At 43.4% G+C, this 20,664-nt stretch overlaps 1 protein-coding gene across 1 annotated transcript in view; it reads right to left on the reverse strand.

Moving 5' to 3' along the window:
* LOC117160950 (interleukin-1 receptor accessory protein-like 1-B) overlaps positions 1 to 20,664 on the reverse strand; it is a 134,957-nt gene that overhangs the window by 46,235 nt on the left and 68,058 nt on the right. Inside the window, exon 2 of the mRNA XM_033342074.2 lies at positions 2,213 to 2,394. Within this exon, the coding sequence (XP_033197965.1) occupies positions 2,213 to 2,394 (182 nt within the window). The remainder of the gene's footprint in view (positions 1 to 2,212; positions 2,395 to 20,664) is intronic.

The following is a 20,664-nucleotide window of genomic DNA, read 5'->3' on the forward strand; positions in this document are numbered from 1 at the left end:
CTCATTAATACAATCTGATTAATAGGTGGTCAGCTTTTTGGTCCGATTCTTAGCAATTTTTGATCCTAACTGTTTAACGTTTTTTTATAGCACTCTCTGCAAAATTTTCGCGCCTGGTACGCTTGCCCTTCTTTCTTCTCTATTTCGCGTCGCAATCTTTGTCGAATAAGTATATTTGACGGTTCTGGGGAATGACACTGTGTAAGATGCATTGCGAGTGGCATTCTAAAATCTGATACATTGATTTTTGTTTTTATTGCTTGTTTATGGAGTATCATCGCGTTTGAAATTGATGTATTTAACAATAACTCTAAAGCTAATTTTATATACCAGTTGAGGGTTCTTCTATGTGGTATAGAATATGCTATCGTTTGATCTGATAAATCTACAGCACATTTTCCTTTGCTGCAATCTACCACTACCATTGGTTTATCACAAACATTATTTTTTTTGTACCTCTATCATTTCAACCGAATGTTTCGTCGAAATCATAAAAATGTTACGCTTGTCTCTTCACCTTACTATTATATATAGAATGAGCAAATACTATTTACTTAATATCTTCTACACGTTTCAACAATATATTCTGGACGTTTTGCTTACGACGAAATAACGAATGCGAATGGTTTGTTGAAATAAACGAAGCCTTGTTATAATATGTCGCTGTCAACTGTTACCAAGGCGCCACGGTGGTCACGCGATAGCCACCAATAAGATAAACGGTCCATCGGGGAAGAATGTTGTCTTACATCATCGATTTATTATTATTTTGCCATTATATGCTTTGAATAATAAAAATACTCCAGTGACGTCCTGAGCGAAACATGTGATTCCGGCGTGGCAAAGTGTTAAGGTGACATGCACTTGCTATTTCCATTGAAATAGCCACGTTAGAGAGAGAAGGCGTCCTATAGAACTTGCTGATATGTACATACTTGCAACTGTGAGGTATTTTTAGCGTTCTCAGCAGTACTGCTGGAGGACAAAGTATTGGCCAAGCGGGTTTCCATGGCTCGATGCGAATAGCCGCGTTTAAAAGATTGCGCCGCGTCGCTACAATTCAAAGGATCAAATGACGCACTGGCCGAAAGAGAACGCACGCCACCGTGCGATCGCGAGGAAATTCGTTCTAATCGAGCTTCCTCGAATCCACAGCATACAGATACGTGCGACGCGTGCTTCTGCCCCGGAGTTATCTGTCGGAGCACCGGCGCGCCGCGGCATGCTTTCTCGACGAGAAATTCTCGCCCACGCGTCTTCCTCTCCCGGCCTCTTGCACACCGAACGCGGTTTAATTTCCGAGAAAAAGAATCGATTTGCGGCTCTTGGAACTACCATCTACGCGAAGCGTGTGACGCATAGATATCGACTTTGTGTTTTCTGTGAGCGCGAGCAATCGGTCTGCGCCGCGCTGCGCCGGCCTTCTCTCGCCGAACGTAAATCATCCCGGGAATCGTGGCCCGCGAAAGAGAACGAAAAGGCGATCGGTCGAACAACGTAAATAACCAAGGACGAAGCCAATTTTCACCGACCGTATCGATCCGACACGGTGTATATACCTGCTACGATGCAAGCTTTCTGGCAGCGACTCTTGTGCTCAACTCGGAGCACGGCCATCGCTCCGCGAAATAAACGGAAAATGGTGTAATTGTCGCGTGATAATACCGCGACGATATTGGAATTATCGAGGTGGATGATATCGAGAACGCCTCGAGTCGCTGTCGATGAAGACGAGGCATCGAGTGCGTTTGCTTCGCAGCTCCGCTTGTTCCGCATCGCGAAATTTCAATTTCTTCTGCGGATTTCTATAATACACTCTGGACGATACTCTCGATTCGACGAGCTCTTTTTCTTTCCCTGTCTCTGTCTCTTATCTCATATCCGCTTTCGACCGACCCTTGATTCTCCAGTTATCGTGGAAAGAAAACGTTATAAACAGGTTTTGCAGAAGCTGAAACAAATGGAATCGAGACTCGTCTATTCGCGCGAACGACGCGTGCGCCGATTTATCAATTAATGTACGATAACGTATAATACAATGTAGAAAATTGTTCGTTCAGCTCGTTTGAACAACATTCGCTGAACGTTCTCCGCGGACGAGTACAGTGGCGTGCAAGACGACAAAATGCGGAAACGTGTACGCGTCGCGACATTCTCGATCGTAACCGTGAAAATACGTGTACGTGGACAAAACCACGGAGAAAGTACTAACCGAGGACGGCGAGCGTGATATCTCCTTCGAGGATGGTGGTGTCGTTCCTCGCCTGACAAGAATACCGTCCCGCGTCGGAGCTTCTCACCTTCTGCGCGTAAATCGTCTGGTTCGCGCTCTCCGGATACAGGATGAAATGGCTCTCCCCGCCTGGCCATGGATAAGCCCTGTTGTCCTTGTACCTGCAACAATCAGCGCGGCAACCTTATTACCTTCGCGAAAAATTCGAATACACCACGCGAACCAATCGCTTCGTATTTTTTCTCTTATTGTCTCCTCCCCTTCACACCTTTTCTCCGCTTAAATATAAACTATACATGCTCGGCTCAAGCACAGTCCGTTCGACGTATTCACTTCTCGTTAATTTCACGAGATTCACGCTCGATCGATCTTCTGGGGCATCGTGCGAGGCCTCGCTCGTACTCGCTGGAAACGCGAACTCAACTCGCTACGGAGACCCACGCGGTGTTCTGCTCTAACGCGAGAAGCAAGTAAACGAATAACCGTGTTCACTGGATCGGCTGATCGGTATAGTTAGCTATAAATTAGTGGATAAGTGACCGATCAGGCGGCGACGAACGAATCTCGCTGCAAAATTTGTCACGTGAGTCGATGTTGCTTCGATGTTATTCTCGAATGTATTTCCATTATACTTTGTGTGTTGTAACGTTTATATACATTATCATCTTTATTAACATGTCGAACACCGCGTCAGACAGATCTGGTTGTTAAATTATACGATACTTTAGAAAATGTTGGCAACATGTTGTAATATGAACAGGAATATTTATTCGTGATAATTAGTTACATATCAACTATAATTATAGACGATTTTGTAATATTAACATTCTTTCTCGCGAAGCAATTGAATTAAAATTGCTGATTTCTTAACATTTTTTCTAGCTTCTTGTCTACGTAAGTACTGCCGACCTTTTTTACTAACAATGGACGCGCATGCTTCTCCTTTCTTTTTCTTTTTCTTCTCCCTCGGGCCAAGGAAGCTAATCGTTTCTCATCAGTCTAATGCATAATTGCCATCGTTTCTCGCGTCTTTAACTTTTGCATTTACGTACGTTGGGCAAAGTGAATTCTACGAAGACACACCCGATACGAACACTTTCTGAAAAGATAAATGTAACGTGTTCCGTACAAAGTCTTTGCAGGTTGAATTTTCGAAAAGTCGAAACTACAACTCAAAGATTTTAGCTCTGTCGTTGAGGTTTCACCGTATCTACGCTTCGAACGAATAAATTCATTCTCGTCGCTATTCGCATCATTTGCAATCGCAACCCTTTTTGCGACCAACGTGTTAATAAAGGGAGGTAGCTTTTTACCAGCGTAAATTAGGTATAAGTGCAAAATGTTTACATCTGTAGAACGCAAGCACACACGTACGATGGACGAGTCGCGCGCGTTACAAAATTCTTCGAACCGAATTTCTGAAGGCACAGATGCTAGTACTAAAAAGATGGAAACAAGTGTAGTATGAGTTCGCGGTATTCCGTATACGATTCACGATGCTAGAATTAACCGATGATGATAGATAGCAAAGTGGAGGGAAGGTTCGTGCGAAACTAACGACCTCGTGGAGGCATAGAGATTTAACAAGTGTAGGAGTGGGGGCAATGAATAACGGTATTAGCACTTTTTGAAAGGAAAAACGAATTTACCGCGATTTTCCTTGGCTCGAGAGATCGCAATTTCAGCAACATCATACTTGTAGTAACGTATGGATTCTTAGAGTAAGGACAAGTAATGATGTTATATTTAGAGTTTAGTGTAGTTTAATAAGCGATACTCAATAACAACAGGACCGACTACAATATCGTCGTAAGTCGATTCACACTCTGTGACCTCTCGACTCACACTGCGCTTCTCAACTAACTTTCTGGCCGTTGTAGCATCTCTTCTGTTCTTTGTCAGGCCCACCGCACACGTGTTCCGCAGACGCTCGTAGCCAGGGTCAGGTAGGTCTTTTCTAACGAAACTAGGCACTGGAAAAGACCGAGGACGCATTAATAGACCCGACAGCGCCTCGGCTCTGGCGACATTGTCTATGGTTAACTCGATGTTTCTTAGGCCCTTTTCCCCGATACTACATACTTGTGCTGTAAGTACGATCAGCAACAAACATACTCTGTTCCAATTTATATGCTGCGAACCTAAGAAAACTATACTGCACGCTGTCAATGAACCATTTTCTTTTTTATTGAATTTTAACTGATTTGGCGGTCAGATAACGGACACATATTCTAAGCGTGATTTAACAAAAGTGCGTCATAAGAATTTGAAGGTCCAAGGATTAGCAAAGTTGGAAGTACATCGCTCGACAAATCTCAATCTTCTATACGCATCGCTACCGATTTGCTGGTGGTGGAAAGAGAAGTTTAATAGCGATGCGTGTGTAAATAAAGTAGTTTCATGTTAATCAGTCTGCCTTTTTTACGCGAACGTCCGTTACAGAGGTTTCGGCGATGCGACGATAGGCGCGTACTCGTCTTCCTATCTCGTGTGTTCGCGGAAAAGCGAGAAAACCAGCCCACTGCTCGTTCCTCGAGAACGCCAAGTTTGTTTGTTCTTGACTCTTCTCTACCTTTCCTCCGAGAACCCGTTATTTGCGTTCGGCAAAGACACTCGCATATTACGCGTGGCAAATTACGAACAACGAGAAACGCGTTGTTCTCTCAGCAACGTTCCTTCGACGCGACGTCTTCACAGCACGCGTCTCATCACGGGCTATGTGCATATCTCTTTGCTTTTGTCAAATTGATCGTCGAATATTCGGTCGATCGATACGTCGCTTTCGGTTGTACAATTATCATCAACTCTTCGAGTGCGCCAATTTTAGACCAAATCTAATCCCGGCCGTGCAATTTCTGATAATATCACATTCTAATAATACACTCTTCCAGTGAGATTTCTAGTAATAATCTTTCGTCCATAAATTGTCAGATATTTTGTGCAGCATTGCTGTTACAGAATGTACATACTTTTGACATTATGCAATTTGAGCGCATGACGTAAATTGCTAACTTTATGTCATAATAGAGATATGAAATTCCATAGCATAGACTTGCGCGTATATTACAATAGTTGCAGGATTAAATACCTTACGGATAAACAATAAGATTCAGTCAAGTCGTTTTGTCCGAAAATAAACAATTGCCCGCTGACTTATGGGTGAGATATTACAAAACTTGCCGAATGAACGACATTAGCGCGTCTCGATGAAGTTGATGATGCGAACAACGAGTCGCGCGAGCCGGTTAGAAAAATTCAATAAAGCCCTTGCAACGAGGCGGCAAATTACAGCGGTGCTCCTTATTTCGTGGAATAATTTCGGCGTACATCCCGCTTCCGGCGACATGGCCGGTGATCGTCCTTTCTCGACTACTTTGCGGTAACTACGTGGAAACCTGCGCTTCCGACCTCGTTTTAAACGGCAAATAACGATCGCGCGGAACAGGGAACGAGAACGCGAACGGGAAGGGGAACGGGAAGGGGAACGGGAACGGGAACGGGAACTGGAACTGGAACTGGAACTGGAACTGGAACTGGAACTGGAACGGGAACGGGAACGGGAACGGGAACGGGAACGAGAACGAGAACGAGAACAGGAACTGGAACGGGAACGAGAACGAGAACGAGAACGAAAACGAGAACGGAAACGGGAATGAGAAAGAGTCGATAAACGAGCTGTTCCCGCCAACTTTAATCGAGTTTCGCGCGGCGAGTTTCAGAAAGACGATCCATTGAAATCTGGCAGATTCTATTTATCCCGAAGCTTTTTACGCTTCTTTTTCAATTACCGGTTTCGATCATGCTCGATGAAACAATCTGGACAGTCTCCCCCCAGAGCCCGTTTTCCTCTCCTGCGCTATAATAATCAAACGCGGGTAGTCTACCGTCCCGATGTTATTCGGCTCAAGCTCCAACGAAAACATTTCACGGTGTGTTTGTTTGAAGAAGAAGCCGATGGCTTCTCGCGCGTTTCTCCATTTCTATCGGGTCACTGAGATTTCGCCGTTTAACTCGATTCGCCGAGATATCAACCTCGGCAGTTTATCTCAATATTTTTACTCGAAACAGAAATCTCGTTGTCTCTCTTCCTATTAATTCTTCTCTGCACGGTGATTCGCGATGGGACTAAGTTCTATATGTAGATGTATTTATAAATCCGATTCAAATTCAATACCAAAGATTCTTTTCGTCAGACTCGAATATTGTTCATATAGTGGTTAGTCCATTGCGCATACGTATTTGCGAACTATTCGACCTTCGCAAGCTATTTCGGGACCTCAAAATGAGTACACTGGTGCCTCGATTTACGCGGAGTATCCGTTGCACGTGAACTCGTTTCACGTGAATGAAAATCGCGTAAATAAAGTCTGTCCGTATAAAACGAAATTATGTACACACACTGACGATCGACACAACGTAATGTGCTTTTATCCTTATCTCGTATAGCACCGACGCGACCGGCCGCGTAAATTAAGATCGCGACCGGTGTATTTGCAAGTCTGAAAAATTTATTTACATTCGATATTAAAACCTTATCGACTACTAATCGACTCACGAGCGTCGTATATCAATTTTATCTTATTACTCGCACTTACAACCCCTCCCCAAAGTTACACAGCACCCAAAAAGCAGACTATCGAAGCGTCCTGTTTTGCGACCAAGTTTGCAAGACAGAAAAAAATAAAAAAAAATTCATAAAAAAGCTCCGCTCCCCAGCAGCCTAAACCCAAAAATTGTATTATACACGAAAAATGTAAAGCGCCGACACATAATACAGCATGGCTACGTCGTACTGCCGCGTATCGATACCTTTGCCTAACATATCATTACAAAAATTCACCGTTTATTGTGAATATGTATCTAAAACTGTATCTTGGGCTAAATAAACAAATAAAAAAAAACTCGCACTTACAACTATTTGCAAATAATATTTAATTTAAAACATTCTACAGCAAATTACGATAACGGATTTCAATGATAACCAGGAACAGTGATTTAAAGTACTCGTACAGGGTCCGAATCTGTCGCGTTTCAATTCGAATCTACTTGAAAATACTGCTTCTTCTTTTCGAAATACCGACGAAGGCATCGGTCGAATGTTGAAATCCGCTCGCGGCTCGAGGCAATCACCAGCGGCGATCGACGATACCGATCGAAATTCGACGGGATGCTTGGCCGCACCGCGTTTCGACGGCCGGACGTGTGGGTCGTGCGGCAAGGAACACACAGTTGCTTGTCACGGTGGAAATACGCGACAGTCATTTTTCATGGTGCGCCACGAAAGAGGTTCTCTCTCCCTCGCAAATTGCAGAGCGGTCGCGGAACGACGGACAGGATACGGCGATTACGTAGGGACTCGAATCGATTTCGAGCCGAGTAATCTTCCACTTTTCTGTTCGCGGAACCGATTAGGGGAAAAAGCGAGCCGCTTCTACCGGTGTACACGTACGACATTTCCACCAAGCATTTTTGCCCGCTGCGTGTTTCACGACCGTGTTACTCGCGTCGCGTCGCGTCGCGTCCACCATCTCTTCTCGGAAAGTTCATCGCCACCGACACGCTCCGAGTTCGATCGATCCTCCGCGCTTCGTCCCTTTTATTTTTTCTCACGATCGCGTACGAGCCAAAGTTTTACGCGTTCGATCTTTGGTCGAGTCTAACCTGTGCCTCACCTGCGACCAACTCGACGCATATACCGAGTCAGCATGTCGTCGCTAGATTTTTTTGGCGTTTTGGAGAAACCTCGCGAAAGGCAGAGAGGAGCTCGCCCATGGCGGTTATCGTTCCTCTTCCTCGCTTTTTCCTACGATATATACGCATCTACCGAGAACCTGCACAAGAGACTAAATTTCGAGGTTCTTGAGACGACTGTCCGACTCGCCATTTCAATATCTTTCGTACAACTTGCTAGGTTGCATTTCCCCGAGTCGTGGTCCACGTATATGAGGGAATACACGAAAGTACGTGGAAAAAATACGGAGAAAAATACATACACGGACGACCCGTTCTTGTACTCTGCAATCCGACACACGACATACAACGTTTTTCGCAATTTTCTCGGTAACTTTAGAAAATCGTCGAAATTCCGCAACGAAGACAGCAATGATCGCGTAGCACGCTCGCTAACCAAGTGGATGCTATTAAGGTTCGTTTCGCCGAGTCGAGAGACGCTTTTCCCAGAATTCTTTGTTTTTCTTCGCATGGCGGCAGAGTTTCGCGACGATAATCGTCGTTACAGCGGAGTCGACTGCCTACGTAAGTGACGCGAGATAGCGGGATCGTACGAAGCTAGAGAGTGGAGAACGAACGCGATTTTGTCACTTTTTCCCCCGCTTTTTCTCATTTTTCCCGTGGCCTTAGCCGACCGATTATCAACAGAGTCGATCGTCGTCGTTGGCGGGAAAAAAGGTTTCTAGGACGATCGCGCGTTTTCCGAGAAGTGACCGCGACACGAGATGCAGTCACGGCACGTACGCTTCCGCGCCGACCTTCGTGCTTTTTTGTCGCGAAAGTCTGAAAAAAAGCTGGGAAAAATAGTCGCGCGACGCTTAGCCAACGTTAAATCCGCAGCCGCGGGCAATTTTCATATTTTTCTGTAGAAAATCATACAACGAATTTATATCATGTATAAGTTTAACGTAAGAAGCGTCTTTTAACGCGATACAAAAACGGCAATGCGATAATAGCGTGGCACGCGGAAATGAACGGAATATGCAGACCCGATTTCGGTTCGCGTCGCCCGCGGCTACAGTGTTAAAGCAAGCAAATCACAATTTCTATCTCACTCGTGTCGTCGGCCGCGTCACGTCGCGTTGCGTGTCGAAAGGATTAGCAAACAATTCGCATCCCCTCGGTAGCAGACGCCACTTTGAAATCGAATAGTCGTAGCCCATTAATTCGCGGCGATTAATTTTCCCGGGAACGCGATACCCCGCCATCGAGCGCAGCAACGCCAGGGAAAGGGGTTGGCGTGTAATTAATTCCCAGCGGTAGTCGATTAAGGAAAGGCTGCCTAGCGAGGCAATGCCGGAATCACCGGCGCTGGCAATCAATTTCAACAAACGCAAAACGTTAAACGGAGCGACGATCGTCACGGCGATCATTTCTCTAAATCGCGTGGCGAGCGCGCGCTGCTCGTGCGTTGCAACTACGTCGATGCCGACGCTCGTCCGAACGCGGGAAAATACTCGACTGCTATGGTTCAGGGGAAAGCGGTTACAATTAGAGCCGAAAAATGCGTACGGAGCTTGTAAATACGCGGGACGCGATGTCGGTTGGACGTTCGAGATGACCGTGTATTTACCGCGATAGCGATCGACAGCGATCGACAGCGATTGCGCGTGGAACGAGACGAGCGCGACCGGTCGACCAACCCAGAAATGTGCGATCGACGATCCGATGGGAGTTGCTTTATGGGCTACATTGGTTGCGTCGTGTCGCGTCGCTGAAAATATATAGGCCCTGAATTTACTACCCGCTATATTCGTCTTTTTTGTGAGAAACGAGCGCGATACGGTTCGCCTACGACTCGCGAAGAGAAGTGGCGAACGAAACGATGACGGGACAACGCGGTCTGCTCGATATCAGGTACTCGCGGCCGACGATTTTAATAACCGCCGTTTTACGCCGAGACGGCAGGTCGGCCGACTGAAATTACCATGCCGCGTCGATTCCGCGAAGTTCGTTCCCCGCGAGATCAATAGCGAGTCGGAACATTAATCGACGACACTCCGAGTAAATCGTTTCCATGGAAAATAGAGCGGAGAGAACGTGAAAAAAACCAAATCGACCGGTATTCGTTTTCGTTCGTAATAAACGATGTTCGTCGATCCGTTCTCTTACTCTGTCTATATTTTCTCTCTCCCTTTTTTTTTTTTTTTCACGAATCGTCGACTCGGCTGATTCGATACCCGAATCGGATACGGAAGCCGGCGTTGCCGGTTTGCAACGTCGAAGAAATATCGAGAAATTCGTTTCTCTCGGACGAGCAACGATTAACGTAATCGCGCTCGGCTGGTAATATCCATTTTTACAGCTGCTCGAGAGATCGAGTTTCGTGGCACGAATCGTTCGTGGAAATTATACGCAGGAATGGGCGGCAACACGGGAAATAACAGCGTTGTTTACACGTTGATCGTACGGTCCGTAGAATCGGCGCGACGGAGAAGGCGACGACGACGTACGTCGCGAGTTCGACGCGCTAACGATACAACGAAGCGTGCATTCGCGCGAACGCCCGGATAGAATGTTCTCGCGAGCCGGCTTGCCGACCAAGCACAGTTCTTCTCTCTTCGTGATAACCGATGACGCGATCGCTCGCGCTTCTCGGAATCGCGTCCGGCACCGATTACCGCTGATTATACGTTCGATATACAGCCTGGAACAAAGATGAGTGGACAGGTAGCGCAAATAGGCATCACAAGTTTCGTTAACTACGCCACGTTTACGCAGAAATATAAATTTTTATTCCAATCGTTTACTAAATAATCTAAACTATGAGGATATCTAATATATTGGGTTATAGAGCAAGTTGAAGTACAGTTAGCCACCGGAGAGTCAAAAGTCAATAGTTGTCATATCACACTAACGTATTAAGTTAGCGTCAAGTAATCATCGTTTTCTGTTTAATTCACTGTAATATATCCATCTATCAATAAATTATCATAGAGGATAGAAACCATTGGAAATCCTAATTTCTAACATTTCTAATAAAGAAATACTATAATATTGAGTCGGCAACTAAGTGATTGCCGACTTTGTCCATACCGCCTAATGACAAAATCCGCAGTGACTTAGTTGCCAACCCAATATAACGCTAGTGGGCAGTGTCGAAGCGATTCTCACTTCTAGGAAAACTCTACATCTTCCTAGTGTTTAGTTTTTGGCGCAAAGATTCTCTTTACAGCGGCTTCTTCGGTCTCTATTATAGTAGCGCGGAAAGATCGCCGGTATACAGATAATGTCGACGGTAAAACGCAAATGCCGATAAACCGAAAGGGTGGAAAAGCTTCGATATGTCTAACGGCCATCGATATATTTCGGCATAGCAAGTTGAAGTTCAGTTAGCCACCGGAGAGTCAAAAATCAAGAGTTGTCATATCACACTGACGCATTAAGTTAGCGTCAAGTAATCATCGTTTTCTGTTTAATTCACTGTAATATATCCATCTATCAATAAATTATCATATAGGATAGAAACCATTGGAAATCCTAATTTCTAACATTTCTAATAAAGAAATACTATAATATTGAGTCGGCAACTAAGTGATTGCCGACTTTGTCCATACCACCTAATGACAAAATCCGCAGTCACTTAGTTGCCAACCCAATATAACGCTAGTGGGCAGTGTCGAAGCGATTCTCACTTCTAGGAAAACTCTACATCTCCTCTAGTGTTTAGCTTTTGACACAACGATTCTCTTTACAGCGGCTTCTTCGGTCTCTATTATAGTACCGTGGAAAGATCGCCGATATACAGATAATGTCGACGGTAAAACGCAAATGCCGATAAACCGAAAGGGTGGAAAAGCTTCGATATGTCTAACGGCCATCGATATATTTCGGCATAGCAAGTTGAAGTTCAGTTAGCCACCGGAGAGTCAAAAATCAAGAGTTGTCATATCACACTGACGCATTAAGTTAGCGTCAAGTAATCATCGTTTTCTGTTTAATTCACTGTAATATATCCATCTATCAATAAATTATCATATAGGATAGAAACCATTGGAAATCCTAATTTCTAACATTTCTAATAAAGGGTTATAGCAAGTTGAAGTACAGTTAGCCACCGCAGAGTCAAAAGTCAATAGTTGTCATATCACACTACTGCATTAAGTTAGCGTCAAGTAATCATCGTTTTCTGTTTAATTCACTGTAATATATCTATCAATAAATTATCATAGAGGATAGAAAGCATTGGAAATCCTAATTTCTAACATTTCTAATAAAGAAATCCTATAACATTGAGTCGACAACTAAGTGATTGCGGATTTTATACATACCACTTAATGACAAAATCCGCAATCACTTAGTTTCCAACCCAACGTCCAGTTCCAACATCCACGTGTTTGCTCTCTCTGTTCTGAGGTATATAAAAACCTCGACATACAGTATGGTCAGTGTGAATTACACGTGCTGCACCGTGTCACCAGGGCGAATGAGAGCATCTCGCCGTGTTCGTTACAAGATCGGCATCGCGCTTCTTCCAGGAATTTTTCCGAGAGTCGCGGGCTCGCGTGAACCGTTCCACGTACGACCGATGATGTAACGCAGCGCTGTTCTCGGAAAACGGTCGTCAGAAGCTCCTTGCGTGAAGTTGGAAAATTGATTCGTGTCGTTAGCAAGGGCAAAGAGATGACAAAGCGCGAAACGCGCAGCCCCTGTCGCTTTGTTCCGTGAAGCGTCTTTCAATATTTGTCTTTGCCTTTGCGAATGCACGTCGATGCGAGTTTACGCGCGTCCCTGGTTCTCGATAAAATTGCCAAAACCGGTCTAGAGATACGAGAGATTCTCTCGAACGTTCCATGTATCCTTCACTTGGTAGTATTATTGGGTTGACAACTAAACGATTCGATATTGACAAAATCCGCAATCACTTAGTTGCCAACCAAATATATCCGCGACTTTTACCTGACCGACGCGGGCGCTTCATCTTACCCGATGGTCGACTGAAATGGAGTCTCACCCTGCCTCGATGCTCCACGTCCGACGAGTGAGATTGAAGTTTACGACGAATGCCTACAGACGTGTAAATATTAACATTGCGTAACCTACTTGTACGTACGTATACTCCCTAGCGATCGCTATCTATTTGTGCTGTTGAACGTGCGAATGTATTGTACGTACGTATAAGGTTGTTCGAAAAGAGCTTTGCTCGTTTCTAAATTTAGATAAATAAATTTCTGAAAGTGGACGAGCAACTTTGTCGATCTGACGTTTATGATTTTCCGAGGGAATACGCTAAGCTATCCTATATACCAAAGCGTACAATGACGTTTCAAGATCGAGCCGATAAAGCGTATTTTTGTTCGTTCGTACGAAATATGGTTTTTGTAAAAAAGCGTGTTCCTTCGTTATGTTCGTTCAAAACTTGGCAAAGTTTCGTGCGCGTTAAAACGCCGGATCGAATACTTTCGAGATACGAACGAGGTTCGCTGGAACTCGCCGAAAGGTACGTTCGACGTACTCGTTAAACCGATACTCGGAAATAATTACGAGACTTCGTAGGTGTCGCTGTGCAATTAAGACGGTCGTGCACAGTTCAAATACTCGAGCCGTGTCGGCCGCTGCGTAAACGAACGCGTCGGTGAAAACGCACGTCGAATAGCTTGTCGGGTAAACGGCCGAGAATATTGACACAGCGAACGCGAGGAAGAAACGAGAGGAACTTAAGCTGGCTTCGCATGCGCCTACGATATTACCGTAGCGAAGTGATTTTCGCCAGTGTATCGAAAATTATACGGTAGAAGCGAGTGGAGAGTCGCGAAACTACCTGTGGAAATACTTGTGACTAGGTTCGATCGACTGGCGTCGTTATCACCAGGATTTATGTTCCGATTATGGAAATCACCGGCAGCTCGCTTTGGCTATCATTCCGACGCAAAGGTGAACGGTAACTGGCCGATTCGCTTTTTGCCCGCTCGCACGATGTCTCGTTTCCGAGCCCGTTTCTCTTCTTCGATGACTAACCACTTTTATCGAACCTAGCTTATGTTTTACCTATATCCGACTTAACGTATACGTATATCGAGCCAGCTTTGTTTCAACGAGATTTCCTCGCGCGTTTTACGACCGACATCCAACACCCTTATCAAGGGTAGAGTTTCGTCCAGATTGCTCGTTAATGTCATTTCTCTTTCCCTGGGATATAATACGAAAATCTGCACGGCAGATTATACTTGAAGTTTCTGGAGACAAGGAACAACTCAGTGACTCGTGATTTCGCTACTTCTCGTACAAACTTACTACGTGTTATACAGGGTGGTTGGTAACAGGTGGTACGAGCGGAAAGGGGATGATTCTGCGCGAAAAAAGAAGTCGAAATTATGGAATAAAAATTTTTTGTTCGAGGCTTTGTTTTCGAGAAAATCGACTTTGAATTTTCGCTCGGTACGCGTGCACTTTATCACGTCTCGTTATAACTGATCTCACTGTAGATTTTTAAAAAAATTAAAAAAAAAATTTTTTAAATTTGTATTCTATATTTTCGACTTCTTTTTTCGCGTAGAATCACCCCCTTTCCGCTTGTACCACCAGTTACCAACCACCCTGTATTATATTACCTATACATATATTAACACTAGAACTACCACACCGGTCAAATTGACTGGTTTTACAATTTTATTTTAAAATTCCTGCTTCATGTTATATTTTTTCCACAATGATGTAATGACTTTTGCAACGATAACTAAAAAATTAATATAATGAATTTTATTTTGTTTTTCGTGTACTCAAACTGAAAATAATTTTGTATCAAGGCTACTTATACCAATAGCAGTCAAAATAAATGGTACTTGTCAAAGTGTAAAAGGGTCCTGCAATCTGTTTATCGAGCCCCAAATAACCGGTTTCCTCGTTTTGTACAACTTCCCACACGTTTTTAAAATGTTTACTGCGTATCATTCGATATGATGATATCAGTTATCAGGAAAATTCCGGATTGATCGCTAAATCGATAGATGATAACACTAAAAATACCACACCAGTCAAAATGACTGGTTCTACAATTTTATAAATCTGCTAACCCTCGTATCATGGTCCCAGGTGTATTAATAATACCAAAAATGTACTACATAACATGGAATTCCTTCTGTAAGAAAGTAATAAATCGATAAATATAAAAATATTCTGTTATTACGTATTTTTTTAAACACCAGTCATTTTGATTGGTTTTGGTAGAAATAGCTTCGTGTTAACTATCGGTAGTTCTACTGATATTAAAATCTCATAAGAGTATTATTTAGAAGTAATATGTAAAAATCGAAACGCATTAAGCAACGTTGAAAAGTAATTTTCATCGTAAATCCAAAAACAATAAATACATTACATATATTAAAGAATAGTTACCGAGGAATGCTCGATCCGATCTTCCGGTTTCTAATTGATCTCGCGATATCCGCGACTGATGGGAACGGCTCGCGGTATTTTTCATTTCGACTCGCAATTTCGTATTGTGTCATATCGTTTACCGCAACGACGGAATTTCGCTTTTTCACGAGGATCTTCGGCCGACGTGATCGACAGCCGAAGGCTGGTTCGGCACCGAGTTCCATCTATAAGCCTCGTTACGTTCCCCGAGGATTCCAACGATTGGATTTCAATGTCGCGAACACGCGGTTTCCACCTCGCTTCGAAGGAGCTCGCTCGAAATTTACGATGGACGTGGATTTCGAGCAGTCCGCTTTCACGACACCGGTTGGTTAGCAACGGTGAAACCTTCGCCGATTTATTCCAATATCGTCGAACGATTCGCCAAGGACGTCGAGTCAAATAGAATCGAGTGGAAAGCACTCGATATCTGCGTTGTCGTCGTGGGATCGAGAACGCTCGGGTTCGTCGTTACTTTGTCTGCCGTAGCGAGAAACGACTAGGTTTCTTCCTTAACCAGAGATCCTTAACCAACGACGCTAAACGACGAACGTCGTAATTCGTTCGCTGCGGGTCGTCGTCGGTCACGACTTGTCCGCGCGAGGACAGTTTCACGAACGACCAAAGAGCGAACGAAGAAAGGAAAGCTGAAACGAAATGGTAAATAGCTCGGAAAACTCGAGTTTGACGGGTACAAGGGAGGTTTGCTCGCGTAACCGCCTTTCAGTGTAGCGGTCCGCTCGTAAATTTCCTCGAGATCCATGGGTTCGAGGCCAGACCTGTCGATAATTCTGGAAATTCTCTGGCCGAATCGTTTCTTCGGCTGCCTCTTTTTCCTGCACTTTCTTCGCAGACCGAAAGCACAGAAAAACCGGTAACCGTGTTACCGCGCTTCTTTACTCTGAAATAACATTTGCGCCCGAACAAGCGCGGCACCCTTCCGTTTCCTCTCTTCCGACAGTCGTGACCAGATAAAGCCTTTCCGCGACGAAGAGAAGAATTTTCAGCGGAATCTGGCGCAACACGCAGCGTCTACGACACGTGGATCCTCGATAAAAGCCCTACGTCTCGAATGCCATCGACCGGTTCGATCGGTTTCGCTAGGTAGCACAAGGTAGCTCGGTTATAGAAATAATAAGGTGGAGGCGGTAGATTCGATCGATAAGTTTGCTACACACCGACTGCGAACGTTTCTTCGAATTGTAGACGAACATTCATACACGGACACGTTCGCACACAGATACGCACAGTGGGAAGGAAGAAGTTCGTGGAACGACATTATTTCACTACTAACATGCACCTTCCTTTTCACGGAATATAGCTTCGCCGGCAGTCCGATTCTCGGCTCTAGAAACGTCGTCGTAATTTTACGAGAATCCGTTTAGTTTCGCGAGCAAGCAACGAGCGTTCGCGCGTTTTCGCGAAGCCCGCGAAATACCGAGCGAGCGGAACTTTGGAAACCAGCGAGAAGAACGAGAGTAAAGGGAAGAGCAACGCGATGGATTCGAGAAAAGACAGCTTCGAGATATTATTCCGAATGGCACCGCTACGCGATTGGGACGAAATTCCGTGATTGTCATTCAGACCTGGGCGTTTCTGAAATAACGTTGTTTCAAATACACATTACTTCAAATAACACGTTATTTTACTTTATCATTATTTGAAATGCTTGCAAAAGCGTTGGATATCAGATGTGACAAATGAGAAACGGGATCTTCCGCGCTCGGATCTCATTAATCCGGACATAGCAGCAAATCGTTATCACGAAGATATTCCTAATTGAGAAATTTCTACCAAGTCTCTACCGAGAAATCAGAGATACACAACGATTTCGAATTTGAAGGCGACGAAGAGATGAAACATCGAACAATTCCACGTTTCATATCCAAAGCCAAAGGAAACAAATGCATCGACATTTCTGCAAGATAAAAGGATCGATTTGTCTATGTCGAATGATTGTTCGAGGATAAGAGTCATTTTTCTCAAGAGTAATACCCCTCTTCTATCTTCCGCACCAGGCGAACGATTATATTAATACAATATTTTCTTTCGCGACAATATTACACGGATGCAGGCAAAAGTCTTTCACCGATCAGCTTTCTGTACAGAGACTCTTACTTGAAGCAAATTATTGTGTTGGCAACTAAGTGATTGCGGATCTTGTCATTAGGTGGTATTGACAAAATCCGCAATCATTTAGTTGCCAAGTAAAAATTTCTTAAAATTAAATCTTTTTGTAGCATATTATTTTGAGGATTATTTCCTCTGTCAAACTTGGAATATGGAAATAACGAAATAATTAGTTAGTTGAAATTTGAACTATTTCAAACGAGTCGATAATATATTCTTCTTCTCAAATAACAATATTAGGAAGGAAAGTCGTAAATAAATTATTTCGAACAGTTATTTCTTATCTTCATTTCGAATAAAGTTTGTCCACATTTGGCATAATTCAGTGAAATTGGAAACTGAGATATTAAAATCTTAGCTCCGGGAAATATACAGGGTGCCTCAATTAACTTGATCATCTTGAATAACTTGGAACGTATGCGTTGTACGAAAAAATTTTTACGCGAAAGTTACACGGTTTGGAGGAGCGCATTATGCGGACGCGTGTATCTTTTATAGGCGGAGATGTTCAAGGCCAACGTCGTTATTTTCAATAAGATACTATATTTTTTTATGTCGAAATATGGAAGGAATTTTGAGTAAAAACGTATCGACCTTCGTTAGTCCTAAACTGCTATACAGCTATAGTCAACGATTAGTCTCGCTTTGTTTCTTGAAAATTTACTTCGTATAATATCAAGTCGAATATTCAATATTATGAAAAATGTCCGAATGACGGCGGAGTTTACGTGCGCATTACGCACATGTAGCAAAACAAATGCTAAACAGACAATTTCCCAATCGATGGAACGGTCGTGGTGGAGAATTTCTGTGGCCACCACGTTCATCGGATCTAAAGCCGCTGCACTGCTTTCTGTGGTAGATATTAAAAAAACATAGCTTACCGTGAATCAACAACGCCAGAGTATGTGAAAGAACGAATTCGTAAAGCATTACGAAAGAGTAAACAGAAACAATGCAGAGTGTAGTTGCCTCGTTGGTTAGTAGACTGTATCATTGTATTAAAGTTAATGGGTAACGAATACCATTTCAAACACCTACGACATTACGACGTTAAATGAAGACAGACGAGTGCGATGAGATAAAATCTGTACGGATAAACATCGTCACGTAAACATCGCTGTTTTACGGAAATGTTTGATCAAATCGAATGCCTAATTTCATATTACGTAAAGTAAATTTTCAAGAAACAGAACGAAACTGTTGGTTAACTATTGTTTATCGTATATTGTATTAGTGTAATAGTGTATTGTATAAAGTATTAGTTTAGTGACTAAGCACTAGTGTAATTAGTTTAGCACTAAGTGATTGCAGATTTTGTCGTTACTATCTAATGACAAAATCCGCAATCACTTAGTTGCCAACCCAATATAATTATATATAGTATAACAGTTTAGAGCCAGCAAAGATCGACACATTTCTACTCAGAATTCAACAGCCTTTCGTGCTTTGATATCAAACATACAGCGTTCCATCTAAAACAACTGTGGCGGATGAAAAGAGAGTTTTGCGTTTCGTCCCGGGACTACCGGTGGACTTTTTTTTTTAAAGATGTTTATTAAACCCAAGATACAATTTTAAATATATTTTGGTATTCACAATAAACGGTGAATAACTACCGGTGGACTCGCCTTAGACGTAGAGGGAGTCTCGCTAGGTGCGGTATTTGTATCATTCGCCCGTATATTCGACCGCTAGCGAGATAGACAGACACGTTGTCGTCCCTCTGGTGTTGGCGGTTGGTACCCGCGGATCGCCCGGGAGGTGTTGCGCCTCGTTGATGCCTCGACCTGTCAGCGTCCTATTGATACCGATCCGCCACACAACTTTATAAAAAAAATACATGCACCGTTAGCGTAACCCTTCGAGCCATGCAACTTTTGCATACAAATTTTTCTCGTACAACACTTTGCACTGTAGAAGTTATTAGAGATGATCAGTTCCAACACTCTGTACATATTATTGAAATATGTGTAATTTTGTGTGCTACAGTGGATTAGCCGCGTAGTAGTGACACACATACATGAGTACGAGTGTATGTGGTAGTATGTGCGTGCACAGCGTCTCGTAAAACAGAAGAATGCAACTGTTCCGTTGGTAGTGTGGTAAAGATGGCGAGACAAAGAGAGTGCTGAGACGCGTGCAAATGTGTATCGACGAATATCTTGTAAATCACATATCAAATAAATCTGAAACTATTTTGATATCAATTCTAAGTGTAATCTAAGTGTTCCTATACATTTATTTCGGCGATTAAGATCCACAATTCTTAGCATATATATTTCAATATATATTTATAATATAATGCAGATCTGCTACCTCATCCTATGAAATCCAACAAATTTCGTCTCGATCGGTTACTGGTGTCTCTCAGAAGTATTAGGTTGTCCGAAAAGTTTCTTTCGTCTTATAAGGAAATAACAGACGCACAATGTTTTTCGTTTTACATTAGTTTATTGAATTATGCACGAACATAATAATGGAAATAGGACGAAATGAATTATACCTAATTCAATAAAACAACATAAAACGGAAATTATTGTTCATCTATTATCATCTTATGAAACGAAAGAAACTTTCGGACAATCTAATACAATCGAGTTACGATCTAGTCGCAGGTCATCTTCGATTCGTCGCGTGATTCGAACGAGTTACATAGTTTCGGTCTTAGGTTAGGCTTGGTCTTTCGTAACTCGAACCGGCTATAGCGAATCGAATAAGCGGCTCGTTAATCTGTCTGAAGCAGCAGCAGCAGCAGCAGCAGCGGCAACGGTGCGTTTCATCGAGAATCGATAACGCCAGGTAAAACCCAGAGGACGTCCAATCTCCGCGTAAAATTTTCCATCGCCTGGAAAAAGCAAAGGAGATTTTTTCTCTACGCGGAGAGTTCTAAAACATTCTCGAGACGACGTACCTCCGTTTTTTCTCCAGATCGTAGCGTTGGTTCGCGTTCGATCGGGCGCAGTGAAAAACGATCAAAAATAGGAAACGAGCGACTCGCGAGCAGAAAGACGAGAATAGACCATTAACGTAACGCGATTAATAAACATGAACGGTGTCCGCGAACGAGCATCCGGCATGAGAAATTAGGAAAAAGCTGCAGCATCCACTACAGTCCATTTATTGTTCTCCGGGCTGTTGAGCGAAGATTTACGAGCAGCTCGCACATTACAAGTCTTTGGATCTCTACTTTCTACTTTGTTCATTAACGATAT

Source organism: Bombus vancouverensis, chromosome 4 (genome assembly GCF_051014615.1).
Source record: "Bombus vancouverensis nearcticus chromosome 4, iyBomVanc1_principal, whole genome shotgun sequence".
Classification (NCBI taxonomy): domain Eukaryota; kingdom Metazoa; phylum Arthropoda; class Insecta; order Hymenoptera; family Apidae; genus Bombus; species Bombus vancouverensis.